At 43.2% G+C, this 27,673-nt stretch overlaps 1 protein-coding gene across 3 annotated transcripts in view; it reads left to right on the top strand.

Annotated features, from left to right (window-relative positions):
- Positions 1-27,400, top strand: part of LOC110537627 (homeobox protein PKNOX2) — a 93,977-nt gene extending 66,577 nt beyond the window's left edge. For 2 of the 3 annotated variants that reach the window (XM_021623811.2, XM_021623812.2), the window contains exons 5-13: positions 7,594-7,765; positions 9,458-9,643; positions 9,993-10,128; positions 12,442-12,539; positions 13,339-13,443; positions 23,962-24,081; positions 24,569-24,645; positions 24,981-25,156; positions 25,388-27,400. In XM_021623811.2, the coding sequence (XP_021479486.2) occupies positions 7,594-7,765; positions 9,458-9,643; positions 9,993-10,128; positions 12,442-12,539; positions 13,339-13,443; positions 23,962-24,081; positions 24,569-24,645; positions 24,981-25,156; positions 25,388-25,650 (1,333 nt within the window). In that variant the 3' untranslated portion in view covers positions 25,651-27,400. The remainder of the gene's footprint in view (positions 1-7,593; positions 7,766-9,457; positions 9,644-9,992; positions 10,129-12,441; positions 12,540-13,338; positions 13,444-23,961; positions 24,082-24,568; positions 24,646-24,980; positions 25,157-25,387) is intronic. The other variant, XM_021623813.2, reaches the window with a different exon arrangement.
- The last annotated feature ends 273 nt before the right edge of the window (positions 27,401-27,673 follow it).

The following is a 27,673-nucleotide window of genomic DNA, read 5'->3' on the forward strand; positions in this document are numbered from 1 at the left end:
TGCGCGCATCCGAAGCCTCACTAGAAGACCGCTCTGTCACCTTCTCCTCCAGCTATGTTTTGGGTCGGCCTCTGGAATCAGTTCAAATGCCCTGGGAGGCGCAGACAAATGATCCGCTTTGGGACAAAGCGTAGTGCTGGTTGTGCTGGTAAGTTGACGTCTCTCTGTAATCGAATAGGTCTTCTCGGTTGTATGTAATAACGCTTAAGGTTTTCTGGGCTAACAATGTAAGAAATAATACATAAAAAACTAAATACTGCACAGTTTCCTAAGGACTAGAAGCGAAGCTGCCATCTCTATCAGCACCAATCAGTAAGCCATCGATCATGTGACACCATTCCTTCCCATGTGACGACTCAATAGGACATTGAAGCCAAATGAAGTTGGTTAAGATGGCGTCTCATGGAGACATAACATGTGTAGTTGGTGCTACTCCAGGAAGTGACGTTACAGGCCAGCTCAGTGCTGCCCCTCTCATTGAGTATCTCAAGTTGAAGGCCGACCGGGATATGCAGGCTGCCATTAGCAACTCAATTATCCTTATAACTTCCTCTGTGTGATCTTAAAATAATCAGTTATAGAACATGCATTGGTGTATTAGAAGCAATTGTTGTTAACATGTTTGTCTTTGAATTTTTTATTTATTTACACAAAGGTTAACCACGAAGATCGACATTTTTCCATTCACTATGGAAAATTAGGAGATCCTGTTTTCTGGTAACAATGCCTGCAGTACCGCGGTCGGCCTTGAACGTTCAGTCGTTCTCCCCTGAGATGGACAAGGGAAGAAAGAGAGCAAAAGAGAGAATAGGAGAGACCGAGAAATAAATAGAGGGAAGAAATACAGAAGGGAGGTGGGAGGACAAGACAGAAGGAAGGAAGTAAAAGAGAAAAAGGAGGAGGCAGAGAGATGGGCTGCCGTTAAACTCACTGTGTGTGAGTGTGCATGCTTGCGTGTGTGTGTGCGTGTGTTTCTTGCATGCGTGTGCATGCTTGTTTGCGTACATGTACGTGCATGTGTGTGTGTGTGTGCACGTGTATGTGTGCCCCCTGCACAGGGTGTGCTTCAGACATGTAGCCTGGGGGAGAGGGCCTTGTCGAGAGCAGACACAGCGTGGTTCCTGCCACAAACTGGGTCCTAATAAAGCGCCCGGGCATATGGCAGGACTGATTAGAATGGCAAACACGGTGAGCACACAGATAGAGCCACCCCCTCCTCTAACCTTCTTCACCCCCTGGGTGGGTTGCCAAAAGCTCCCCAACAAAAACAGTGGCAGAGAACAAAATCGGAATAGCAAAACATGGTTGCTCTTGAGGGGCGGCACCTTTTGTCCAATTACGGAAATACTTTAATTTTACATGGTTTTTCTGAAGTGTTTTTTTTCTACCACAGGTACTACAGGTATTTATGCTTACAGATTTACTTCCATTGTATATGGAGAGAGGACTGAAAAATGACCTTATGCATAAATAAGTCCCCACAATTATAAGTACAGGTCGATAAGCCAAGGTATAGAAACTCAGAAGGCACACACCCTTGCTAATGACAGCAAGGCCACAAACACGTACGCAATTAATATCACACCATGGGTGCGTTCGATACGGCACCCTATTTCCTATATGCACCACTTTGGACCACTATATAGTGAATAGGGTGCCAATATAGTAAATTGAGTGCCATTTCAGATGCACCCCCATGCCTTTGATTCACGTATGATACTGCAGATAAAGGGTAGGTTTTTCATAACCATTCCCCAACCTAAATGTTTAAGTGAACATGTATCGTGCGAGTGTGATTCATGGAGGACCGTTTCGGTGGGGTGTTTTTGTCGTGGCTCGGTTGGTGCAGGAGGAGAGACTTTGTGCTGACTGACTCCACGCTCACTCCCTCCGTCCTTTAAATGGCTCTTTTATGGCCCGGGTAACGATCCCCCCGTCGGCCGTCTCCATTCCGTCGCACTGCAGATAGAGACTGGCTGTTTTTTTGGTGTCCTCGATGTGGGGCTAAATGGTGTCCATATTAGGACAGCCTTAGTATCAGAAAGACTTATACAGCATTCACCGAAGTCCGATCCACTCACTGATCTACCACTGTCTGTTCCCTAAGCATGAAACTGTGTAGCCTCCATTCAAGCTATGAGTATAAGAAATGAAGTGCTCCCAATTTGCACAGCTTGGGTTAAGGCATACAGAAGTACCAAAATAGTGACCATTAAATCAAGGGAAACAAAATGTGACACATTATTCAATAGAACTGAGAAAATATTTTCATGTTTATTACTTGGTAGGCCTACATTTATTTGCACCGACCTGAGCAGCTGATTGAGCGTCGAACCATGTAAAAAGTCCAAAACCAGGAAAAATATCATAAACCAGGCAAAAGGTCCATGACTGTTATGTGCCTGGAGCCTTACCATTTAATAACTCCATCTAAAATAAGGATTAAATTGTGTAATTACTGCTATTGTTTATTTGCCTGACAACTCACCCTGAATTGAATTCCGCTGCTCTATCAATTGCTACATACATTCAGTCTGAAACTGCCATCCTAGAAGTTGTTTGTGTGACAAAATGAGGGGTGTCGTACAAAACAAATGAATCAGCGATTGGATCATCTCTAACAAATCAGAGTATCAAAGTTGATCATGTAGGCCAGCTCTGGCCCAACCCATCAGATTCTGAGACCAATCAGAATGGTCACAATATGTTCGCATTCTATGGATTGTCGGCAAGGGATGCAAATTCAGACCCATTGTGGAGAAGAACCGTTTTTCTCTTACTGTGGTGTTGTAGGTGTGGGCCAGGCGGCCAATAAAACCTATTGTGTACCCATAATGCCCCGGGGTTATGAGAAGAAGCCCCACGGCATCATATCTCCATTACATCAGTTGTGTGTGCGTGCGCGCGCGTGTGTGTGTGTGTGTGTGTGTGTGTGTGTGTGTGTGTGTGTGTGTGTGTGTGCGTGCGTGTGCGCCTGTCTGTGTGTTTACAGAAAGCACTACGGAGGAAGGGGGAACAAACATTTCTATTGGAATCAATAACATGATAAATTCCTATATTTATCTGGGTTTTCATTTTAGATTAGTTCAATGCGTGGACCTATTTTTACTCTCATAAGACAATGACTGTCTATAACACTTAGATATCTTAGCCCTAGTTCACCACTCCATCGCCTCACCAAACTAAAAAATACGCCACGTTCTTGTTGGAATAGCGTGGATAGAGTGCTTTCTGAAACCATGCAGTGGTAGTTCACCCCGTCAGACCTTTGACAATAGTTTGCTCTTTGGGCGTGGAATGGGTTAAGCACACCTCTGTTTCATACAGCGCGCCAGAGCAGTTCTTCCAGTGTCGGGAGAAATGGTCATGCATATTGATATATGTTAATTGCATGCAAATAAAGGTTGCTTCTCTACAACACCCACAACGGAAGCACAATCATGGCCTCGGATTGGGACAAACACTTTTCACTCCGTGGGCGGTGGTATACATTACAGTGGCCGTGGTTTTCAAAGCTCAAGGACTGTCCGATGCACATGCACTTTCAACTGGAAACCCTCCGCCTGGGACCTCATTCATAACTTAAACTATGGTGGGTTAATACTTATAGTTTACAAATGCACTTTCATATTAGTGCATACTTTTGCTTAATTTCCTCTTCATCTATTGGTTAATATTCTCCACTCCCCTTTAATTTCTGGTCATTCATTTCACCTGTCACTGCTGTGCTCCCTGAAGAAGGCCTGTGAGCCGCAACCTGTTGGTGTATTTACATTTTTTTTTGTTTACTATTCAATAGCCACTAAAATAAAGGCTTTTTAACTTTTCCACAAGAGTGCCTTGGTTTTTTAAAGTACAACTTACTTTGGTCGCTATAAATTATACCCCATTCTAGAAATACATGTTTTTATTTAACTAGGCAAGTCAGAACAAATTATTATTTACAATGACAGCCTACCCCGGCCAAACCTGGACTATGCTGGGCCAATTGTACGCCACCCTATGGGACTCCCAATCCCAATCGGATGTGATACAGTCTGGATTCAAACCAAGGACTGAAATGACACCTCTTGCATTGAGATGCAGTGACTTAGACCGCTGCACCACTCGGAATCACCTCTCTATCTATCTTAATTTGATGCCAAAACAGCGGCCCCTATTTGCTAGCCAACAAACAATGTCAATCTACTAAATTTACCTGAATGAAATATAGAAAACTGATGTGTGTGGCCATAAAAGACAGAAGGTAACAATGTAGGTGAGATTTAAATAAATTTCACTGCGATTGGTTAGTCAACATGCAATAATACCTGTCAATCGCTGAAATGAATTATTTGCATTGCTGGCTTCATTAAAAACGGCTAAACGGATGGATTTTTAAAAATCTTATTTATTTCTTGGGGTTCTATACATGAGACCAACTTTACCATATTATCCTGGAGGCATACTTACACAACCAGTCTCGTTACTTTGCGTGAGTGATACCTCTCAACTTCAAACAATGCGAAATTTGAAAAGAAAATAATTTGTTTAGCTTCTTTCTATTCTGTGACTGCATGAAATAGCAAACATAATGTGAATTCAGCGATTAACATTTGTTTACTTCATCTTTGGGGCTCCCTGATCAAACTGTAACATCCATTACTGTAGTTAAGTTTAGCCAAACTGTACTTTATGGCTTAGCAGTGTGTTAAAAAGATTCCACGATCCGAACATGAGCAAATTATTGGCTTGTTCTCGATACTGTGTGAATTCCACTGAAATCTACGCCCACCGTTATGTATAGCACTGCCCACCAACCAGAATGGCGTGAAAAGAGTATTCCCCCTTCGATTCACATGTGGACGCGTTAGAACAGACCCAGGGTCTGTTTCTGTGGTGGCAGAAATGCTAAAAGGCTTATATTCATGGTTAGTATAGTTTTTGGTGCTCTTTGAACCAGCAATTGACGGTAAAAACATGACTTCTCAACACAGAGGTTGAAGCATTCATAACGGATGGGCACTACATCAACATATGAATTACTTTGCAATCTCGGGAGAAAATAGAATGTTTACACTGCACAGTAATATCGCCATCGCTAACATACCTCATGGTTTATTTTAGGGATGAGAAGACGCTTTGTGATTCCTTAGTTAAAGGGAGTTTTGAAATCTGAAGATACGTCACGTTAACCGCGACACCGTAAACCGATCATATTCAGTTTCAAACATTAACGTCTGCGCTGCACAGGTATGCGATTGGTCTTTACCTTTTTAGTGCAATAAACTTTGTCGTTTCTTTAGCACAGAAGAGGTCGCCGTTATGCCTGAATTCGGCCCAAAACCAACTGTAGTGTTGAGATCGGTTGTATGAAACCAATCAGTATGTCATGAAAAGCTCTCAACCGTGCCAGCCCGCTCTTCATTTCTATTCAGTTCCACTCACCATAAGTTTGCCGTCTGAACTGTGCGTTAGATCACCAGCAAGTTAAATAATTGACACCTGCCAAAGCATAGGACCTGAAAAACAAGCCACGATGAACATATTACCCCTTTGCAGCCAGCCCCTCTCCCTTGCCCCCCCCCTCCACTCCTATCCTCTATCTTCTCTTTCCTTCATCCCCTTCCTCTGTGTGCGGTTTCAGAGGGAGGAAGTAGTTGGCACTTAAAGCGAACCCCCCCCTCTCTCTCTCTCTCTCTCTCTCTCTCTCTCTCTCTCACACGCCTGGTGAATGAGGCCGGGGGGGACTGCAGCTCAGCGCTCTGCGCATGGCCGCCTGTTTAGTATTCGTCTCACGTCTGGCCGAGGGAGCCGCATTAAATTGGGATCAGGCAGATTAGAGTCTAATATAGTGGGCTATTAAAGGCTGCGAGCCATGGGTTAGAGCCAGAGCAGGGGCCCACTCTCCCAGCATCCTAGAGTAGCCCTGTGTGCTGCATGCCCACTTCCCCCCTACCTACCTATTCTCTCACGCCACATATACACACACACACACGCGTGCACGTTCGCAGATGGATGGATGTATGCATGCTTACACGTAGGCACAGACCAACGCACACAAACACACGCACACCACTTTAGTACAGAGACGGATGCAGGGAGGTCATGTTTTTTGGGGAGATTTTAATTAATTGTCATGTTGTTTCATGTTATGAGGTGCCTCTGCTATTTTGGGTTTTACAACATGAAATACGCAAAGCTATAAAGGTTATTGGTACTATAGTGTGCTTGATGACGTGCTTCTTAGTGTTTGAATAGTTTTTCAAAGGTTTTTTCCTGGCATTTGTATGATTATTAAGGAGTGATTAAGATGTTTTTATCTTCTATTCTATTTGATTTGCTATTGTTCTCTGTTTTAGTCTTGTCCAGTTAATTCTACACAAGTATCCATAAACTTTGTCCAACTGACAAAACATTGATACTCATTGATATACTGTATATTCTCTCATTAACATTGAACAGGCATTATTGCCTGAGTTGCAGAAGTTGGAGCTACTATATTAAACAGAGGGGGATTTGCAGATGGATCATTGAACCATATTACTGAGTGGTCTGACCTTTGTGACATTGGCCATAAAAGACAGATGGTAACAATGTAGGTGACATTCACTGTTATCGCAATGGACCATGTCATCACTACTTAACGTCATCTTCATATTGATTCATACCAGAACTAAATGTCCTAGGGAATATGAAAAAACTATCCCAAACTAGGGTTGTGAAATTCCAAGAACTCTCCCAAAAAGCCCCAGGTTTTCAGAATTCATGGTTTGAAGATTTACAGAATCAGAAGGGAATAAGCAAGATTTTTTGGACTTTTGCAACACTAATCCAAACTATTGATAACACAGTGATATGAGGTTGCGTCAAACAGTTTGTTCATTATTTTGTTTTGCTTGTCAGGAGGTGAAAAAGGAGTTTGCGTGCACTTCAATCAGATGCAATTTCAGCGTTTTAATTGCATCTGATTGAAGTGTGTGGAGGCTCCGTTTTCACTCAATCATATGCATTTCCCACTTGGCACAGACATCAATTCAACGTTTATTCCACGTTGGTTCCACGTCATTTCATTGACAACGTTTATTCAACCAGTGTGTGCCCAGCGGATTACTCCTGCACCTTTACTGAGCTTGGCGACTGGGTGTGCAGTAGATCATCTCAGTGTCGTACTGTTTGCTTTGTCTGTTGCATTTGTCAGTGGAGTTAACAATCAAGTTAACTTGCTTATGCGCTTCCTGGGTGCAAGACATAGAGCATTGTTGCAGTACAACAATACTGTATCACGAACACAATGCACAACAACACTTCAAACTTCAGTCTTCCCATTTAATGGTAATTTCGGAGTTGAGCCTTTACTGTGGATGTGGTTTCAGAGAACTCAGGAACATTGCATTTAAAAGGAGCATTGTCGACCTCAGACTGTAAACATGATACACATACCACAAATACCGATACAGCGAGAGCAGTATCCATAACAAACAACATTTCCTCTTCTCAAACAGAGTTTTAAAAAAATTATTTGCACCTGGAACTACTTCTTATATGGCAATCAAGATACAGCTAGAGCAGTTATAAAGTCTAACTACTTCCTGTATTCTCCTATCCTTCCAGACATCCCCTATTCCCACTGCTGGCCCTGCTGTTTGAGAAGTGTGAGCAGGCCACCCAGGGCTCTGAGTGCATCACCTCTGCCAGCTTCGATGTGGACATCGAGAACTTTGTGCATCAGCAGGAGCAGGACCACAAGCCATTCTTCAGCGAGGACCCCGACCTGGACAACCTGGTTAGTACCCTGCCTGGGGGGCATCTCAACAGTCTAATGTGGCTTTGAAGTATCTCAATAGTCTAGGATGACTTCTTCATTGAGGAGGCACCTCAATAGTCCTAACGGCTTCCTCAGGTTGAAGAAGTATCTCAATAGTTTAACATAGCTTACTAATGTTGAGGATGACTTGCTTCCTCTACTGGTGGAGGCAGTCATTACATATCCCTTTCACATACGCCCCGTTTTATTTCCCACTCATATCAAGTTGTCTTATTTCCTACATGTACATGGTTCTCTATTCTAGACTATCAATTAGCGCTCTCTCGCTCTCTCTCTCTCTCTCTCTCTCTCTCTCTCTCTCTCTCTCTCTCATGCAGACACATCTACCCCTTTCCCTTCCATCTCCTTTGTCTCTCTAAAATGTATTTATATTCAGCCGTTCTCTCTCTTTTCCCCTTTCCCACTCTCCCCCCTCATGATCTTTCCCTCCCACCCTTCCATGACAGCTAGCAGTAATTAGAAATTAGGAGAAATAGGGAAGGTGGCTGGGGAGAGAGAGAGATGGAAGGTCGGCTCTCATCATTATGGGGGTACTCGGCCGACAAGTGGTGCGGCAGTCAATTAACCCCGCATCTGTGTGCTTTACGAGGTGCCGGCCGCGGACTGGCCCTGGCACACACTAACTCTTCCACAGGACAGTAATGCTGAAGCTGACTGGCCGAGATGGCACTTGGCTCCCGATTAAACAAGCGGCAGTAATTGGCAGATTTATCTCCTCCTTGGCCAAGCACTTTTCCGCCCCATTCTGGTGCCCTTGAGTGCTGACTTTGAGGGAGTGAGCACTGGGAGGAGAAGCCTGGTTGGAAAAAGGACAAAGTTTGGATCATAGTGAAGGATTTTGAGAGGGCTCATGGATTAGCAGGTGTTATGTCAAGGGCTATCTTAGAACGTTCAGAGACTGACTAGGGCTAGCACATCATTTGTAAGGCACATGAGGGGGCTGTCCAGAAACAATATTATTATTTACCTTTGGTTCAAACTGGAGAAGGCAACCATTGAGCTAACCAATGTTGAGCGAGCATAGCATTCAGGCTAGCATGTAGCCTTCTTCCCTAGTCATTGAGCCTGCTGGCTTTGCCTCTCTCTTCTCAGATGGTGAAGGCCGTCCAGGTGACCAGGTTCAGTCCTGGGTTCAAATAGTATTTCAAATATCTCAAATACTTTCACATACATTTGAAATAAGTGTTCAGATATATTTTTATTTGAAAAGACAAGAAGTTGAAAATGTTAATGTATTTGGAAATACGTTTGGAGGGTATTTGAACAATTCAAATACACTGCCTCATATACACTCCCATGCATTTATCCAGATATTTGAAAATAGTATTTGAAGTATGTATTTGAAAATTCTCTTAAATACAATTTATCAAATAACCATTCAAATACTAAAATAAAAGTACATGTTTTTGGCTGTGTATTTGTAAATACTCAATACACACCAAAAATATATATTTTTTATGAGATACTCAAATACAAATGCATTTGAACATAGGTCTGCTAAGGTTACACCTTTCTGAAATTGGAGAAATCAACAATAGAGCTAGCTCAAATTGAGCCAATCTAGACTAGCATTCAGGCTAGCATGTAGCATCCTTCCTTCCCCAATCATTGAGCTTGCATATATTCTTCTCTCTCTCTCTCCCTCCCGAGATGGTGAAGGCCATCCAGGTGCTGAGGATCCACCTTCTGGAGCTGGAGAAGGTCAACGAGCTCTGCAAGGACTTCTGCAACCGCTACATCACCTGCCTCAAGACCAAGATGCACAGCGACAACCTGCTTCGCAATGACCTGGGCGGGCCCTACTCGCCCTCGCACACCTCGCTCAGCCTGCAGCAGGTAAGGCGGACACTTACACATATGCACACTGGTGCACGCATGCACATACTTTTTTTATGTTATAGTGTTTTTCTGAAAGACCATCATACTTGTGTCCAAACATCTGAGCTGTATTAATTTGTCTAATACATTATGTAACGTTTGGATAGAAATACATTTTGAAGAACAGATATGTCTCCTACATGTAGCACTAAGGAATCATCAGCTCTGTTCATGGCATTTTTATCCGCAACGTTCAGTACTTTCATGTTTCAAGTTTCAAATTGTATTAGTCGTATGTACATCCTGAACAGCCCTTCTCAACCCCCCTACTGGTTCCTTCTCTTCCTATGACCTCTGACCTCACCAGGACCTCCTCCAGACATCCTCTCCGTCCATGACATCTGTCTCCAGCTCCGTCAACTCCTCGGGCATCATGATGCCCACCGGGACCCTGCAACAGGGTAACATTGCCATGACTACCATCAACTCCCAGGTGGTGTCAGGTGAGAAGCCTTTCCACCTTCCCAGTTCTATGGGTACCTCATCTTCCCTGGTATTACATCATACAACAAGTGTCCTTTATACCTCTACATTGTAGTGACATAGGCAGAAACAATTGCAGTGTATGTACAAATTGTACAAAATGTTCCACCCTGCATGCACAACATTTAAAATTTAAACAACATTAGGGTGAGAGAAGGTTTAGACACAATGTTTTGCATTAAGTATTTATCTATTATTATTTCAGCAACTGCTTGCTGGTAGGTCACATCATATCCTACGTCAAATGGAGGCTGTTGACATATAATTATGGAAATACATTTTGTGTTAATGAAGGTGTACTACACTATATATACAGAAGTATGTGGACACCCCTCCAAATTTGCCACACCCGTTGCTGACAAGTTTTAAAAATTGGGCACATAGCCATGCAATCTCCATAGACTAACATTGGCAGTAGAATGACTCGTTGTCACAATTGTCGTTGGAATGAGGTGAGGACCAAGGTGCAGCATGGTAAGCGTACATTTGAACTTTATTTAAAAATGACGCCGACAAAACGAAGAACAAAAAAACAACTGTGAAGCTTTGGGCTATGTGCCCTGAACAACTACAAAGTTAACTTCCCACAAAACAGGTGGGGGAAAGGGGTACCTAAGTATGGTTCTCAATCAGACACAACGATAGACAGCTGTCCCTGATTGAGAACCATACCAGGCCAAGACATAGAAATAAAAAACATAGAAAAAATGACATAGAATGCCCACCCTAGTCACACCCTAGCCTAACCATAATAGAGAATAAAAAGCCTCTCTATGGCCAGGGCGTGACACACGTACTGAAGAGCTCAGTGACTTTCAACGTGGCATCGTCATTAGATGACAACTTTCCAACAAGTCAGTTCGTAAAATGTCTCCTCTGATAGAGCTGCCCCAGTAAGTGCTGTTATTCTGAAGTGGAAACTTTTAGGAGAAACAATGTCTCAGCCGTGAAGTGGTAGGCAACACAAGCTCACAGAACAGGACTGCCGAGTGCTGAAGCACATAAAAATTGTCTGTCCTAGGTTGCAACACTCGCTACTGTGTTCCAAACTGCCTGTGGAATCAAAGTCAGCACAAGAGCTGTTCGTCGGAAGCTTCATGAAAGGGATTTCCAAGGCCTAGCAGCTGCACACAAGCCTAAGATCACTATGCACAATGCCAAGCATCGGCTTGTGTGGTGTAAAGATCGCCCCCATTGGACTCGGAAATGCGTTGGAGCAGTGAAAACGTGTTCTCTGGAGTGATGAATCACGTTTTACCATCTGGCAGTCCAACGGACTAATCTGGGTTTGGCAGATGCCAGGAGAACACTACATTCCCCAATGTAAAGTGCCAACTGTAAAGGTTGGTGGAGGAGGAATAATGGTCTGGGGCTATTTTTCATGGTTCGGACTAGGCCCCTTAGTTCCAGTGAAGGGAAATCTTAACGCTACAGCATATATTGACATTCTAGACAATTCTGTGCTTCCAACTTTGTGGAAACAGTTTGGGATGGATCTTTCCTGTTTCAGCATGACACTGCCCCTGAGCACAAAGCGAGGTACATACAGAAATGGTTTGTCAAGATCGGTGTGGAAGACCTTGACTGGCCTGCACAGAGCCCTGACCTCAACCACATCAAACACCTTTGGGATGATTTGGAACGCCGACTGCCAGCCAGGCCTAATCACCCTACATCAGTGCCCGACCTCACTGATGCTCTTGTGGATGAATGGAAGCAAATCCCTGCAGAAATGTTCCAACATCTAGTGGAAATCCTTCCCAGAAGAGTGGAGGCTGTCATAGCAGCAAAGGGGGACCAACTCCATATTAATGCCCATGATTTTGGAATGAGATATTCAACGAGCAGGTGTCCACATACATTTGGTAATGTAGTGTATATCACTCAAAAGTGTGGCTGGGTTTCTTGTTATTATGTACAGCGAAATGTTACCCCTGCCCTCCAGAAATCCCTTTCAACTCAGAATAATAATCTCATTCCATCTTTCTCTTTGATCGTAAGACATTCAAAGCTCAAATTAATACCCGTGATTAGAGAATCGAAATTAGTGCTAATTAGTAGCAAAAGAACAACTCATGAAAGAATACAGCTTTTCTTTTCGTGCTTCATTCGCACCGATGTGCTTTTGCCTTACTTGTTTACATGTTGTTGTTGTTGTTATTGTTTTGGTAGGGTTAGATAATAGAGCTCTCGAGCCGAAATGGTGCAAGGCCGACTGCTTTTCACAGAAGAAGAAGCCACTCGACTCTTATGACCGCAAATTATCCCCTCAGGTGGCACCTTGTATCAGCCGGTTGCCATGGTGACGTCGCAAGGGCAGGTGTTAACCCAGGGACTCTCCCAGGGGACCATCCAGATCCAGAATTCACAGGTGAGGCCGTCAGCTGCTCTTCTAGCATTTACCTGCCTCTTCTGCCATAAGATGTAGAGATGGATAATGTCTAACAACTCCAAATACTCTCACTGTCATGCATATCATTGTTTGTGCTTGCCATTAGCTGTTATCAAGTGAACATGTTACGATAGTTAGAAATGTGTGAAATGAATATTAGAGTAATAGTGTAAAAGCTAACGTATCATTGGTAAGCTTATGACATTTCAGCACACTGTTTTTGCAAGGTATCACTGTTGTGGGACAGACATTGCCATTCCCAGGTTATGCTAACATTTCAGCCTTTAGCCTATGTGCTAACATTTCCTCATTGACAGAATGTTTGTACAATTGTACCTTTATTTAACTAGGCAAGTCAGTTAAGAACAAATTCTTATTTTCAATGACGGCCTAGGAACAGTGGGTTAACTGCCTGTTCAGGGGCAGAACAACAGATTTGTACCTTGTCAGCTCGGGGGTTTGAACTTGCAAGTTTCCGGTTACTAGTCCAACGCTCTAACCACTAGGCTACCCTGCCACCCAAGGGACTTGATTATTTTAATTTGAAGTCCAACACACCTGCAAAGAAAGCTCTAAATGTCAGAGTTTGCGAGTGCATGTCCCTTTAAACTCCTACAATCCCCATGCCCTGAAGAACCTCACATAGGTGGTCAATATTTGAGTCAGACTGTCAGACCACCCGTATGCTCGCCTACGGAGTAGACTGTGGGGTGCTCTGCTCTGCAGGCGTATTAGAAAGCCACAGTGTCAGCCAGGCAGGTAATTCTGTGTTTGACAGACAGTGGCGGCCTCAGTGAATACCCAGGACCCAGCCGAGGCGGCACTCTACACGTGGTCTGGGAATAGAGTGCAGCCCCGTAGCTACATCACCGACAAGCTCCCGGTAATGATACCCCAGCTTGGTGCCGCCAATTAATTCAACCCCGCTTTTCCGGAACACAAATTCCCAGGGCCGAGGGGGATAGGGGGAGGGATTTCCACGTGACACCCCAGCTGCACCTGTAATAAGGCTTATTTTATGCTGTGTGTGTGTGTGTGTGTGTGTGTGTGTTTCATATATTTACAGTTTTATTTTTATTTTTTTTTTATTTCACCTTTATTTAACCAGGTAGGCTAGTTGAGAACAAGTTCTCATTTGCAACTGCGACCTGGCCAAGATAAGGCATAGCAGTGTGAACAGACAACACAGAGTTACACATGGAGTAAACAATTAACAAGTCAATAACACAGTAGAAAAAAGGAAAGTCTATATATACATTGTGTGCAAAAGGCATGAGAAGGTAGGCAAATAATTACAATTATGCAGATTAACACTGGAGTGATAAATGATCAGAAGGTTATGTACAGGTAGAGATATTGGTGTGCAAAAGAGCAGAAAAATAAATAAATAAAAACAGTATGGGGATGAGGTAGGTGAAAATGGGTGGGCTATTTACCAATAGACTATGTACAGCTGCAGCGATCGGTTAGCTGCTCAGATAGCAGATGTTTGAAGTTGGTGAGGGAGATAAAAGTCTCCAACTTCAGCGATTTTTGCAATTCGTTCCAATCACAGGCAGCAGAGAACTGGAACGAAAGGCGGCCAAATGAGGTGTTGGCTTTAGGGATGATCAGTGAGATACACCTGCTGGAGCGCGTGCTACGGATGGGTGTTGCCATCGTAACCAGTGAACTGAGATAAGGCGGAGCTTTACCTAGCATGGACTTGTAGATGACCTGGAGCCAGTGGGTCTGGCGACGAATATGTAGCGAGGGCCAGCCGACTAGAGCATACAAGTCGCAGTGGTGGGTGGTATAAGGTGCTTTAGTGACAAAACGGATGGCACTGTGATAAACTGCATCCAGTTTGCTGAGTAGAGTGTTGGAAGCAATTTTGTAGATGACATCGCCGAAGTCGAGGATCGGTAGGATAGTCAGTTTTACTAGGGTAAGTTTGGCGGCGTGAGTGAAGGAGGCTTTGTTGCGGAATAGAAAGCCGACTCTTGATTTGATTTTCGATTGGAGATGTTTGATATGGGTCTGGAAGGAGAGTTTAGAGTCTAGCCAGACACCTAGGTACTTATAGATGTCCACATATTCCAGGTCGGAACCATCCAGGGTGGTGATGCTAGTCAGGCGTGCGGGTGCAGGCAGCGAACGGTTGAAAAGCATGCATTTGGTTTTACTAGCGTTTAAGAGCAGTTGGAGGCCACGGAAGGAGTGCTGTATGGCATTGAAGCTCGTTTGGAGGTTAGATAGCACAGTGTCCAAGGACGGGCCGGAAGTATATAGAATGGTGTCGTCTGCGTAGAGGTGGATCAGGGAATCGCCCGCAGCATGAGAAACATCATTGATATATACAGAGAAAAGAGTCGGCCCGAGAATTGAACCCTGTGGCACCCCCATAGAGACTGCCAGAGGACCGGACAGCATGCCCTCCGATTTGACACACTGAACTCTGTCTGCAAAGTAATTGGTGAACCAGGCAAGGCAGTCATCCGAAAAACCGAGGCTACTGAGTCTGCCGATAAGAATACGGTGATTGACAGAGTCGAAAGCCTTGGCAAGGTCTATGAAGACGGCTGCACAGTACTGTCTTTTATCGATGGCGGTTATGATATCGTTTAGTACCTTGAGCGTGGCTGAGGTACACCCGTGACCGGCTCGGAAACCAGATTGCACAGCGGAGAAGGTACGGTGGGATTCAAGATGGTCGGTGATCTGTTTGTTGACTTGGCTTTCGAAGACCTTAGATAGGCAGGGCAGGATGGATATTGGTCTGTAACAGTTTGGGTCCAGGGTGTCGCCCCCTTTGAAGAGGGGGATGACTGCGGCAGCTTTCCAATCCTTGGGGATCTCAGACGATATGAAAGAGAGGTTGAACAGGCTGGTAATAGGGGTTGCGACAATGGCGGCGGATAGTTTCAGGAATAGAGGGTCCAGATTGTCAAGCCCAGCTGATTTGTACGGGTCCAGGTTTTGCAGCTCTTTCAGAACATCTGCTATCTGGATTTGGGTAAAGGAGAACCTGGAGAGGCTTGGGCGAGTAGCTGCGGGGGGGGGGGGAGCTGTTGGACGAGGTTGGAGTAGCCAGGCGGAAGGCATGGCCAGCCGTTGAGAAATGCTTGTTGAAGTTTTCGATAATCATGGATTTATCGGTGGTGACCGTGTTACCTAGCCTCAGTGCAGTGGGCAGCTGGGAGGAGGTGCTCTTGTTCTCCATGGACTTCACAGTGTCCCAGAACTTTTTGGAGTTGGAGCTACAAGATGCAAACTTCTGCCTGAAGAAGTTGGCTTTAGCTTTCCTGACTGACTGTGTGTATTGGTTCCTGACTTCCCTGAACAGTTGCATATCGCGGGGACTGTTCGATGTTAGTGCAGTCCGCCACAGGATGTTTTTGTGCTGGTCGAGGGCAGTCAGGTCTGGAGTGAACCAGGGGCTATATCTGTTCTTAGTTCTGCATTTTTTGAACGGAGCATGCTTATCTAAAATGGTGAGGAAGTTACTTTTAAAGAAAGACCAGGCATCCTCAACTGACGGGATGAGGTCAATGTCCTTCCAGGATACCCGGGCCAGGTCGATTAGAAAGGCCTGCTCACAGAAGTGTTTTAGGGAGCGTTTGACAGTGATGAGGGGTGGTCGTTTGACTGCGGCTCCATAGCGGATACAGGCAATGAGGCAGTGATCGCTGAGATCCTGGTTGAAGACAGCGGAGGTGTATTTGGAGGGCCAGTTGGTCAGGATGACGTCAATGAGGGTGCCCTTGTTTACAGAGTTAGGGTTGTACCTGGTGGGTTCCTTGATGATTTGAGTGAGATTGAGGGCATCTAGCTTAGATTGTAGGACTGCCGGGGTGTTAAGCATATCCCAGTTTAGGTCACCTAACAGAACAAACTCTGAAGCTAGATGGGGGGCGATCAATTCACAAATGGTGTCCAGGGCACAGCTGGGAGCTGAGGGGGGTCGGTAGCAGGCGGCAACAGTGAGAGACTTATTTCTGGAGAGAGTAATTTTCAAAATTAGTAGTTCGAACTGTTTGGGTATGGACCTGGAAAGTATGACATTACTTTGCAGGCTATCTCTGCAGTAGACTGCAACTCCTCCTCCTTTGGCAGTTCTATCTTGACGGAAGATGTTATAGTTGGGTATGGAAATCTCAGAATTTTTGGTGGCCTTCCTGAGCCAGGATTCAGACACGGCAAGGACATCAGGGTTAGCAGAGTGTGCTAGAGCAGTGAGTAAGACAAACTTAGGGAGGAGGCTTCTGATGTTGACATGCATGAAACCAAGGCTTTTTCGATCACAGAAGTCAACAAATGAGGGTGCCTGGGGACATGCAGGGCCTGGGTTTACCTCCACATCACCCGCGGAACAGAGAAGGAGTAGTATGAGGGTGCGGCTGAAGGCTATCAAAACTGGTCGCCTAGGGCGTTGGGGACAGAGAATAAGAGGAGCAGGTTTCTGGGCATGGTAGAATATATTCAGGGCATAATGCGCAAACAGGGGTATGGTGGGGTGCGGGTACAGCGGAGGTAAGCCCAGGCACTGGGTGATGATGAGAGAGGTTGTATCTCTGGACATGCTGGTTGTAATGGGTGAGGTCACCGCATGTGTGGGGGGTGGGACAAAGGAGGTAACAGGGGTATAAAGAGTGGAACTAGGGGCTCCATTGTAAACTAAAACAATGATAACTAACCTGCACAACAGTATACAAGGCATATTGACATTTGAGAAAGACATACAGCGAGGCATACAGTAATCACAGGTGTTGAATTGGGAGAGCTAGCTAAAACAGTAGGTGAGACAACAGCTAATCAGCTAGCACAACAACAGCAGGTAGAATGGCGATTGATTAGGCAGAGAGGGTCGGATTAACTACACACAGAGCCTAAGTGCGGCTGGGGCCGACAGATAAAACATAAACAAGCAGAATGGATTACCGTGATTAATGGACAGTCCAGCATGCATCAGCTATGTAGCCAAGTGATCAGTGTCCAAGGGGCAGCGGTGGATGGGGCAGGGAAGCTGGACTGGCGAGTGTTATCCAGGTTAGAAAACTAACAATGACCAAATAGCTTGTAGCCAGTTAGCTGGTTAGCTTCTGGAGGTTCTTGAGTGTGTTCTAAAAATGTAAAGATAATAGCGGTTCCGTATCACATTGGGTGAGGCAGGTTACCGGAAGGTATAAACAAATTAAAAATCGAAAAGGGGTAGAAAGTAAATATGGGTTCAGTGAGTGTTTGGGACGCGGCGATTCAGACGGTTAGCAGGCCTGTGCTAACAAGCTAACAGTTAGTAGACGGTGCTAAACACGGTAGCAGTTAGCGGACCGGGCTAAACAAGCTAGCAGTTAGCAGGCCGAATTTGCAAGCAAGGAGATAGCAAGGGCTAGAGAGTTAGCCTTTGGGGACGTCGCGATGGGGGTATCTGTTTATTCCTCTTCATGCAGTGACATCGATGGACCGGTCGTGGGTCTGGATATTGTAGCCCAGGAGCTCAAAATGTTCCGTTTGCGATGGGAATCCGGGGATGAAAAATAAAATAAATAATAAATAGGTCCGTTATGCTCTGGTTAGAGTCGCGTTGTTCGAACTGGCGAGAGCTTTCCGAGCTAAAGGTTAGCTGATGACCGGTTAGCTGAAGACCGCTAGCAATGTTTTGCTGAAGCTGGTAGTTCGTTGGCTAGCTTCAGTTGAGGGGTTCCAAGGTCCGAAGTAAATATAAATACTTTAGGAAAAATAGCTACGTTGGGTGAGGCGGGTTGCAGGAGAGTATTTAGAAGAAGTTGAGGTTCAGCAAAAAGTTTTAAAGATATGTGAAGAAAAAAAAACGAAAACAAACGATATATACAAGGGACACAACACGACAATACGTCCTACTGCTACGCCATCTTGGATCAACCTTAACTAGTGCCTTCAGAAAGTATTCACACCACTTGACTTTTTCAACATTTTGTTGTGTTACAGCCAGAATTTAAAATGAATGACATTTTCTTTTAATTGTCACATGACACACAATACCCCATAATGTCAAAGTGGAATTATGTTTTTATACATTTTTACAAATTAATTAAAAATGAATAGCTGAAATGTCATGAGTCAATAAGTATTCAACCCCTTTATTATGGCAAGCCTAAATAAGTTCAGGAGTAAAAATGTGCTTAACAAGTCACATAAAATGCATGGACTATCTGTGTGCAATAATAGTGGTTAACATGACTACATCATCTCTGTACCCCACATATACAGTTATCTGTAATGTCCCTCAGTTGAGCAGTGAATTTCAAACACAGATTCAATCATCAAGACCAGTGACATTCTCCAATGCCTCACAAAGAATGGTACCTATTGTAGATGGGTAAAAAAAGAAGAAGCACACATTGAATATTCCTATGAGTATGGTGAATGTATTCATTACGCTTTGAATGGTATAACAATACACCCAGTCACTGCAGGCGTCCTTCCTAACTCAGTTGCCGGAGAGGAAGGAAACCGCTCAGAGATTTCACCATAAGGCCAATGGTGACTTTAAAACAGTTACTGAGTTTAATGTCTGTGATATGAGAAAACTTTGGATGGATCAGCAATATTGTAGTTAGTTCACAATAATAACCTAAATGACAGTGTGAAAAGAAGGACGCCTGTACAGAATACAAATATAAAAAAACTCACATAATCAGTTAAATAAAGTCCACCTGTGTGCAATCTAAGTGTCACATGATCTGTCACTTGATATCAGTACATATACACCTGTTCTGAAAGGCCCCAGAGTCTGCAACACCACTAATCAAGGGGCACCACCAAGCAAGCGGCACCATGAAGACCAAGGAGCTCTCCAAACAGGTCAGGGACAAAGTTGTGGAGAAGTACAAATCAGGGTTGGGTTATAAAAAAATATCAGCAACTTTGAACATCCTATGGAGCACCATTACATCCATAAAAAATGGAAAGAATACGGCACCACAACAAACCTGCCAAAAGAGGGCCACCCACCAAAACTCACAGACTAGGCAAGGAGGGCATTAACCTGTCTACGATACTGGTTCCCAATTGGGGATCAACCCTCCCACGTTCAGCTGAAACGGTGGCGCATGGAATGCAAAAATATTCTTAAAAATATTTAACCTCCACACATTAACAAGTCCAATAGCTCAAATGAAAGATAAACACCTTGTTCATCTAGCCAGCAAGTCAGATTTCTAAAATGTTTTACGGCGAAAACATAGCACATATATATGTAAAACCACCACCAGACACAGCTCATTTGAATAGCCAAAACATGCAATCAACAAACGCAGGATTAAAAAATAAATCGCTCACTAACCTTTTGAAAATCTTCATCAGATGACAGTAATATGACATGTTACACAGTACATTTATTTTTTTTCAATAATATGCCATTTATATCCATAAATGTCCATTTACAGTGAGTTCACGTTCAGAAATTACTCAAAAATGCCCGCAGGAAATCTATGTAGCGCGGCAAGATAACGTAAATAGACATCATAAACTTTGACTAAATATACATGTTCTACATATAGTTAGAAAGATACACTGCTTCTTTATGCAACCGCTGTGTTAGATTTATTTTTAACGTTACAGAAATCGCACACTATTCCATATGCTGAGACAGCGCTCAGTTCCAAGCTACATTTCTACGTAATGTTGGAGTCAACAGAAACACAGATTTAAGCATAAATATTCCCTTACCTTCGATGGTCTTCGTTCAGAATGTTCTGGAAGGCTTCATACTTACCCAATACATCGTTTGGTTTCAAGTCTTGCGTCTTTGTATTAGCTACTGCTAATAACATCAGCTGAAATGCACCCAAAACGTCCTCTGGTTCGGAAAAGTTGCGCATCAAAACTTCAAAATTACATATTATATGTCGACTAAACAGGTCAAACTAAGTGCAGAAGCAAGCTTTATGATGTTTTAGACACGCAAAACAAACTTCAATTCAATCGGCCATCGTCTGCCCTTCTCCTGAGTGCTGGAACAAAGGAATGGCTGGGACCAATTCGCGCCCATACGCACAGCCTATTCTCTCGTGGCACGCACTAATTTCACTCCCATAGGGTCAATTCTCGCGCGATTTGAACGATTCAAAGCTCTACTGAAAGAGGACATCTAGCGGAAGAGATAGAAAGTGTCCCCAGAATCATAACTGGTTGGGAAGGGTGGGGTCCATGACGTCAAAGTTGCTCCAACTTTCATGGCCACAAAAACTAGTTTGGAAGAATGCCTGCCCTGTGAGTTCTGCTATACTTACAGACATAATTCCAACGGTTTTAGAATCTTTAGAGTGTTTTCTATCCAATAATAATTTTTATTTGCATATATTAGCAATTTTTGACAGATTTTTTTTCCAGTTTACTAGGGGTACCCAATCTCTCCAAAGGGGGCGTATGTCTGCCATATCCTTAACAGGTTTCAATCAGAGAGGCAACAAAGAGACCAAAGATAAGCCCGAAGGAGCTTTAAAGTTCCACAGCGGAGATTGAAGTATCTGTCCATAGGACTATTTTAAGCTATACCCTCCACAGAGCTGGGCTTCACGGAAGAGTGGCCAGAAAAAAAACATTGCTTAGAGAAAAAAATAAACAAACACATTTGGTGTTCACCAAAATGGCATGTGGGAGACACCCCAAACATATGGAAGAAGGTACTCTGGTCAAATTAGACTAAAATTGAGCTTTTTGGCCATCAAGGAAAATGCTCTGTCTGGTGCAAACCAAACACCTCTCATCACCCCGAGAATACCATCCCCACAGTGAAGCATGGTGGTGACAGCATCATGCTGTGGGGATGTTTTTCATTGGCAGGGACTGGGTAACTGGTCAGAATTGAAGGAATGATGGATGGCGCTAAATACTGGGAAATTGTTGAGGAAAACCTGTTTCAGTTTTGCAGTGACTTGAGACTGGGACCGAGGTTCACCTTCCAGCAGGAAAATGACCCTAAGCATACTGCTAAAGCAACACTCAAGTGGTTTAAAGGGAAACATTTAAATGTCTCCAGCGGAACCCATCCAACTTGAAGGAGCTGGAGCAGTTTTGCCTTGAAGAATGGGCAAAATCCCAGTGGCTAGATGTGCCAAGCTTATAGAGACATATCTTAAGCGACTTGCAGCTTTAATTGCTGCAAAAGGTGTCTCTACAAAGTATTGACTTTGGGGGGGGGGGGGGGGGGGTAGGGGTATTTATGCACACTCAAGTTTTCTGTTCTTTTGTCTTATTTCTTGTTTGTGTCACGTTCTGACCTTAGTTCTTTTGTTATGTCTTTGTTTTAGTATGGTCAGGGCGTGAGTTGGGTGGGTTGTCTATGTTCGTTTTTCTATGATTTGCTATTTCTGTGTTTGCCCTGGTATGGTTCTCAATCAGAGGCAGCTGTCAATCGTTGTCCCTGATTGAGAACCATATATAGGTAGTCTGTTTTCTATTATGTTTTGTGGGTGATTATTTTCTGTCTTTGTGTATGTCACCAGACAGGACTGTTTCGTTTCGTGTCATTCTCATTTACCATTTTGTTGTTTTGTTTGAGTATTCGTTTTCATTAACTAAAGGCATAATGAATACTTACCACGCTGCACCTTGTTCCTCCTCTCTTTCTCCCAACGACGAACGTTACAGTTTGTTTCACGAGAAAAAATATTTTGCATCTTGAAAGTGGTAGGCATGTTGTGTAAATCAAATGATACAACCCCCCCAAAATTATTTTTAATTCCACTAAGTTAAACTGCAATAAAAGTAGCAAAGAAATGGTTGCATCATGTTATGGGTTTCTTTATCATTGACAAGGGAGTTTTCTATGATAGAAAATAACCTGTTTAGAGCTAAGCACAATCCTACAGGAAAACCTGGTTCAGTCTGCTTTCCAAAAGACACTGGGAGAAAATTCACCTTTCAACAGGACAATAACCTACAACGCAAGCCAAATATACATTGGAATTGCTTACGAAGACAACATTTAATGTTCCTGATTGGGCTAGTTACAGTTTGACTAAAATCAGCTCTAAATTTTATCACAATACTTCAAATCAAATCAAATTTATTTATATAGCCCTTCGTACATCAGCTGATATCTCAAAGTGCAAGCAATGCAGGTGTAGAAGCACGGAGACGGATACTTAATGTCTGTCTAACAATGATCGACAATTAACTTGACAGAATTTTTGAAAGAATAATGTGCTAATATTGTACAATCCAGGTGTGCAAAGCTCTTAAAGACTTACCCAGAAACACTCGCATGTGATTCTAACATGTTTTGACTCAGGGGGTTGAATACTTATCTAATCAAGATACTGAATATGTGTTTTATTTTTCATGTTTTCTTTTACAAAAAAAACAACGTTTTCTTCCACTATCACAATATAATATTTTGTGTAGATCATTGACAAAAAATTACGATGTAATCTTTTTATCCTTTTTATACTTTCTGAAGGCACTGTATATCAGAATCAGTTGGAAGCCATTCCTTTTTCATGACTTTCCAATGCCTGCATGAAATTATTAAGAATATTTTTTAGCTGAGTATATTTATTTATCTATTCAGGCATTTTGTCCTGCCAATTTATTCGTGGTCCAGATTAAATCTTCGTATTTTTGCCTCGAAAGTGTTTTAGTCATTGCAAATGGGTTGTTAAATATGAATGAAGGATCCTCACTTTGATACTGTTTGTGCCAATGGAAATAGGAAATATGTATTTTGTGTGTGGACCAGAGGTGAACAATATTAGGTTAAAGACATTTTGGAATTCATGCATAGTGATCTCATGCCACTGTATATGCCTTTTTTAAATTTTGTAAGCCATTTAGCAGACGCATTGCAAGTGCCATCCTCTACTAACTGAGCTATAGAGAACCATTAGTCTTTGTGTGTGTGTGTGTGTGTGTGTGTGTGTGTGTGTGCATGCGCGCCCATGCATGTTGTGTTTTCTTGACGCCAGTGTGTGCATGCACATGGTTTAAACTAGTTAATTGCCACTGAGTACTTCCCACCCAACTACACTGTAAAACAAAAATCTGAGATTTCTTCAATAAGTGCCTTTTCATAATTTTCTCAACCACCCACGGAGTTGGAACAAAACTCTTATCAAAGCCAAAGTTTTTGTTACAAGCTATCTACTTGTACTTTCTTGTTTTTGCACAGTTTGCCAGGTTTTTTAGGCACATTTCCCATCATAGTTCTTTCAGCTAGATCAAACCGGCCTCCTAGATTTCTCTGAGTCAAGGGTGTTGTGAATCGACGTTCCTTTCTCGCCTTTTATTTTAAGTATCATTACTCAAATTCGGTTGCTATGGCGATGGTGAAGAGGGCGGTTCTGCCCTTGCCAAAGAGACGGATAATTGGCACTGTCTCTTTGTTACCGTGGCAACAATAACACCCCGTCCCTCTCTCCATCCCTCTCTTCCATCCAAGGTAAACCTGGACTTGGCTTCACTCTTAGACAGTGATGACAAGAAGCACAAGAACAAGAGAGGGGTCCTGCCCAAGCACGCCACCAACATCATGCGCTCCTGGCTCTTCCAGCATCTCATGGTGAGCTAGCAACATTAGTTACAGTAGCAACAGAGCTAATATTCATCCCTATTCCTTTGGTTAAGCTATAGAGGAAGTTATTGTTAAAATCAGGGTGAAGGGTTTAGAGCTAATAATGTCAGGGTTGTAGCTGTGTATGACTGAAGGCCTCATCCAGAAACAACCCACATAGCTTCTACCCCGTAGGCACTTGTAGTGATCTGAATTAATGAATTGAATATCTCCATGAATTAATTGAATAGGTATAAGCAATATGGTAGTTCCACTCCCTCAGATAGTCTATGAAGAATTAGATTTAGGGGCTAAGGATTGTTTCTGGCCAAGGCCTGAGAATACAAAGTGTTGGGGCATGGGTCAAAGGTTTAGGGAAGTTGAGAGTTTAGGGGTGAGGAGAGGGTTTGAACTCTTCATTCACAAAACTACTAATTGAAATTGCTTAAACTTTACTGATGGCATCCTAAATATCTTAAATCAATCCCTTGTGTAGCATCCCTACCCAACAGAGGACGAGAAAAGACAGATTGCAGGACAAACAAATCTGACCTTATTACAGGTCAACAACTGGTAAGATTGTAATACTACTACTGCAAATGCACTAGGATATGAAAATCAGCTGGCTAAAAGTATGGATGAAATCAATAGAAATGTTGAATGTTCAGAGTGAATGTTGATGAGTTCAAACTTCAGTGCTATGCTTTATCACCTGATGGTGATTCACAACATAGTGGCGCCATCTACTGGTCTACAAATGTTCTCAGTATCATAGAGCACAACATTCTTACAGAGAAAAAAAGGTCTGTCTCTATGTTTCTCTCACACTGTCTCTTTCCCTTTACCTCTCCAATTCCCACTCCCCCCCCTGCATCTCTCTCTCCCCCCCTCTCTTTCTCTCTCTCTAGGTTTATCAACGCTCGCAGGCGCATCCTCCAGCCCATGCTGGATGCCAGTAACCCAGACCCAGCTCCCAAGGCTAAGAAGATGAAGTCCCAACACCGTCCAACCCAGCGCTTCTGGCCAGACTCCATTGTTGCTGGCGTCTTGCAGACACATGGACCTCACTCTAACAACGCTGACAGTACGTCACTGAACCATTCAAACACTCTGTCAATGTCTATTTGTCTGTTTCAAAACTCTGGCTGAAGAATGGTTGAGTCATCATGATTCTAGGGGGAGGGGGGTGAATGAGTGCACACTTTGATGAGAAGGATATAGAATCGGAGGCAGTTATCGGAGGCTGTTATGTCAAGTTTGTGTGTTTCTTAGTGTGTAAACCCTGCGTTGCCTGCTTCTCCTTCTCCTCATACAGACCCCCTAGGCTTGGACAGCCTCCAGCCCCTGTCCTCTGACTCAGCCACCCTGGCCATGCAGCAAGCAATGCTGGGTGGAACCGACGACTCCATGGATGGCACAGAGGAAGAAGAGGAGGAGGAGGAGGAGGAGGAGGAAGAGGAAGTTATGGAGGAGGAAGAGGAAGATGAGGAGGAGGAAGAGAGCGAGGGAGGGAGACGTATATCTGGCGGTGGAGGAAGGAGAGATCTGGGCATGGAGCATAGAGAGGGGCTAGAGTAATGAGAGGTGTTAAAGGACAACGTGACCTTTTGACACCTGGGTTGTGTTCAGTAGTCACCAAAACAGAAGAAAACAGAGACAGAAAGGGACTACCTGGATTTTTCCACTAAGAAATTTGTTTTGTTACGGGTGCCCTAATGAACACGATTCAGACCATACTTTCCTCCACAAACCACACCTCCATTCAATCTTGACCCCTGACCAGCCTCTAGATTCAGGCAACAGTCACACCTTGAATGGGCCTTTTGTTTTTTCTACCATGGATGTCTGTCTAGAAACTACAGATCCGTCCCATCAGAACTCTTAAGAAGGAAGATCCTATATGAGGATTAGGGGTCTGAAGGTGTCCTAAAATGGTCACCATAAATTGTGTGTCCTAGAATGGACACCATGCTCTGTGGACTAGTGGGTTACCCCAAACCTCTTATGTTTTATTACTGACAAAACAATGACAACTATGAGTTGCTGTATGTGAGTTGATTGTGAACTTGTACTGTAGGTCTATACCTGGCCCTCACGTTGGGTTCCATGCTTTGGAATCATCCAAGCCTTAGTCCGTTTCAGATTGACTCCATAAACACGATGTTGTCATTATGTTTTCCACACACATTTTCATAATGTTGATGACGAGCGATTTTTTTTCGCTGCAACAAAATGGATGTTTTCGGGGCATGATTTAAAAAAAAAAAAAGTTAAATTCTTTGAGGCCAAGAGCAAAAACTGCACAAAGTATGTATATTAGATGTTATGACGTTTGCTTTACATTGCTGAAGGCTTGCATATTTATAAACAATTTTCTTACAGCTTTCAGAAGACGGCTCAAATGGCACCTTTGTAGAAGGCACAACGTAACTGTTGTGATGTTCTGGAGGTCTTGCAATTGAGAAAACGCTTGAGTGAATCCGAGTTATCGAAGTTACTGATGGCCAACCAAGGTGACAAAATCTCAAGACTGGAAAGGAACACTGTATATCACATTGAGGATTCACATTACAAAGTAACAGTGTCTCAATGAGTTAAAGAAAAACGTACCGACACGGAGAGAAATGGAATTGAATCCTCAGTTCAAAGAGCTAACATCTTTAAGTGAAAACCTTTGCAAGAAAAAGACAATTTAAAAGGGAAAGCCTGCATATTTAAAAGGGAAGAGTTAAATTCCTGAAACGATTCTCTATGTTTTACGTTAAGGATTTGAAGAAACTGTGAAAACTAATTTCAACCATCTTTTTGTGCTAAATGAAATCCACAAAATTAAGCCACCCTTTATCCGATGTGATGTCTAGAAAAGAAAAGAAAAACCTGTTCTTGAATGTTCATTGAGATTGGTCTTTGTGAAGTATGTTCTTCATTATAAACTGGGTGGTTCGAGCCCTGAAAACTGATTTGCTGACAACCGTGGTATACCACGGGTATGACAAAGCATTTATTTTTACTGCTCTAATTACATTGGTAACCAGTTTCTAATAGCAATAAGGCACCTCAGGGGTTTGTGGTATATGGCCAATATACCACGGCTAAGGGCTGTGTCCAGGCACCTAAGAACAGCACTTAGCCGTGGTATATTTGCCATATACCACACACCCTCGTGCCTTATTGCTTAATTATACATTTTCTTGATTGCTTATTTTTTAAATGGTTCTTCCAGAACAAGTGACCATAGGGATTTCATTATTTTGGTTTGTGCATATTGTTGTCATAATCTATTGTTTCAATAGACATTTTTTTATAATTAAAATAGATAAAGCTTCTAGTTTGAGTATCCTTTCTGAGGCAGGAAGGTGTGTGCATATGACAGTGGTCACACACAGTGTGTATATTAGGGCAGCCTCAGTCAGCTTACTATAGACACTTTTGTGAGTATCGTGACAGGCCTACCTCTCCTCCCTGTGGCCAGATTGGGTATTACAATCAAAATAGTACAAATGACATCAAAAGAAACTGCACACTGTTAAAGGGCTAAAGATACCCCACATAAATTGTCCTGAATCTGTGTCTGTTGCGCATTGTTTAATCTTACACCATT

Source organism: Oncorhynchus mykiss, chromosome 12 (genome assembly GCF_013265735.2).
Source record: "Oncorhynchus mykiss isolate Arlee chromosome 12, USDA_OmykA_1.1, whole genome shotgun sequence".
Taxonomy (NCBI): domain Eukaryota; kingdom Metazoa; phylum Chordata; class Actinopteri; order Salmoniformes; family Salmonidae; genus Oncorhynchus; species Oncorhynchus mykiss.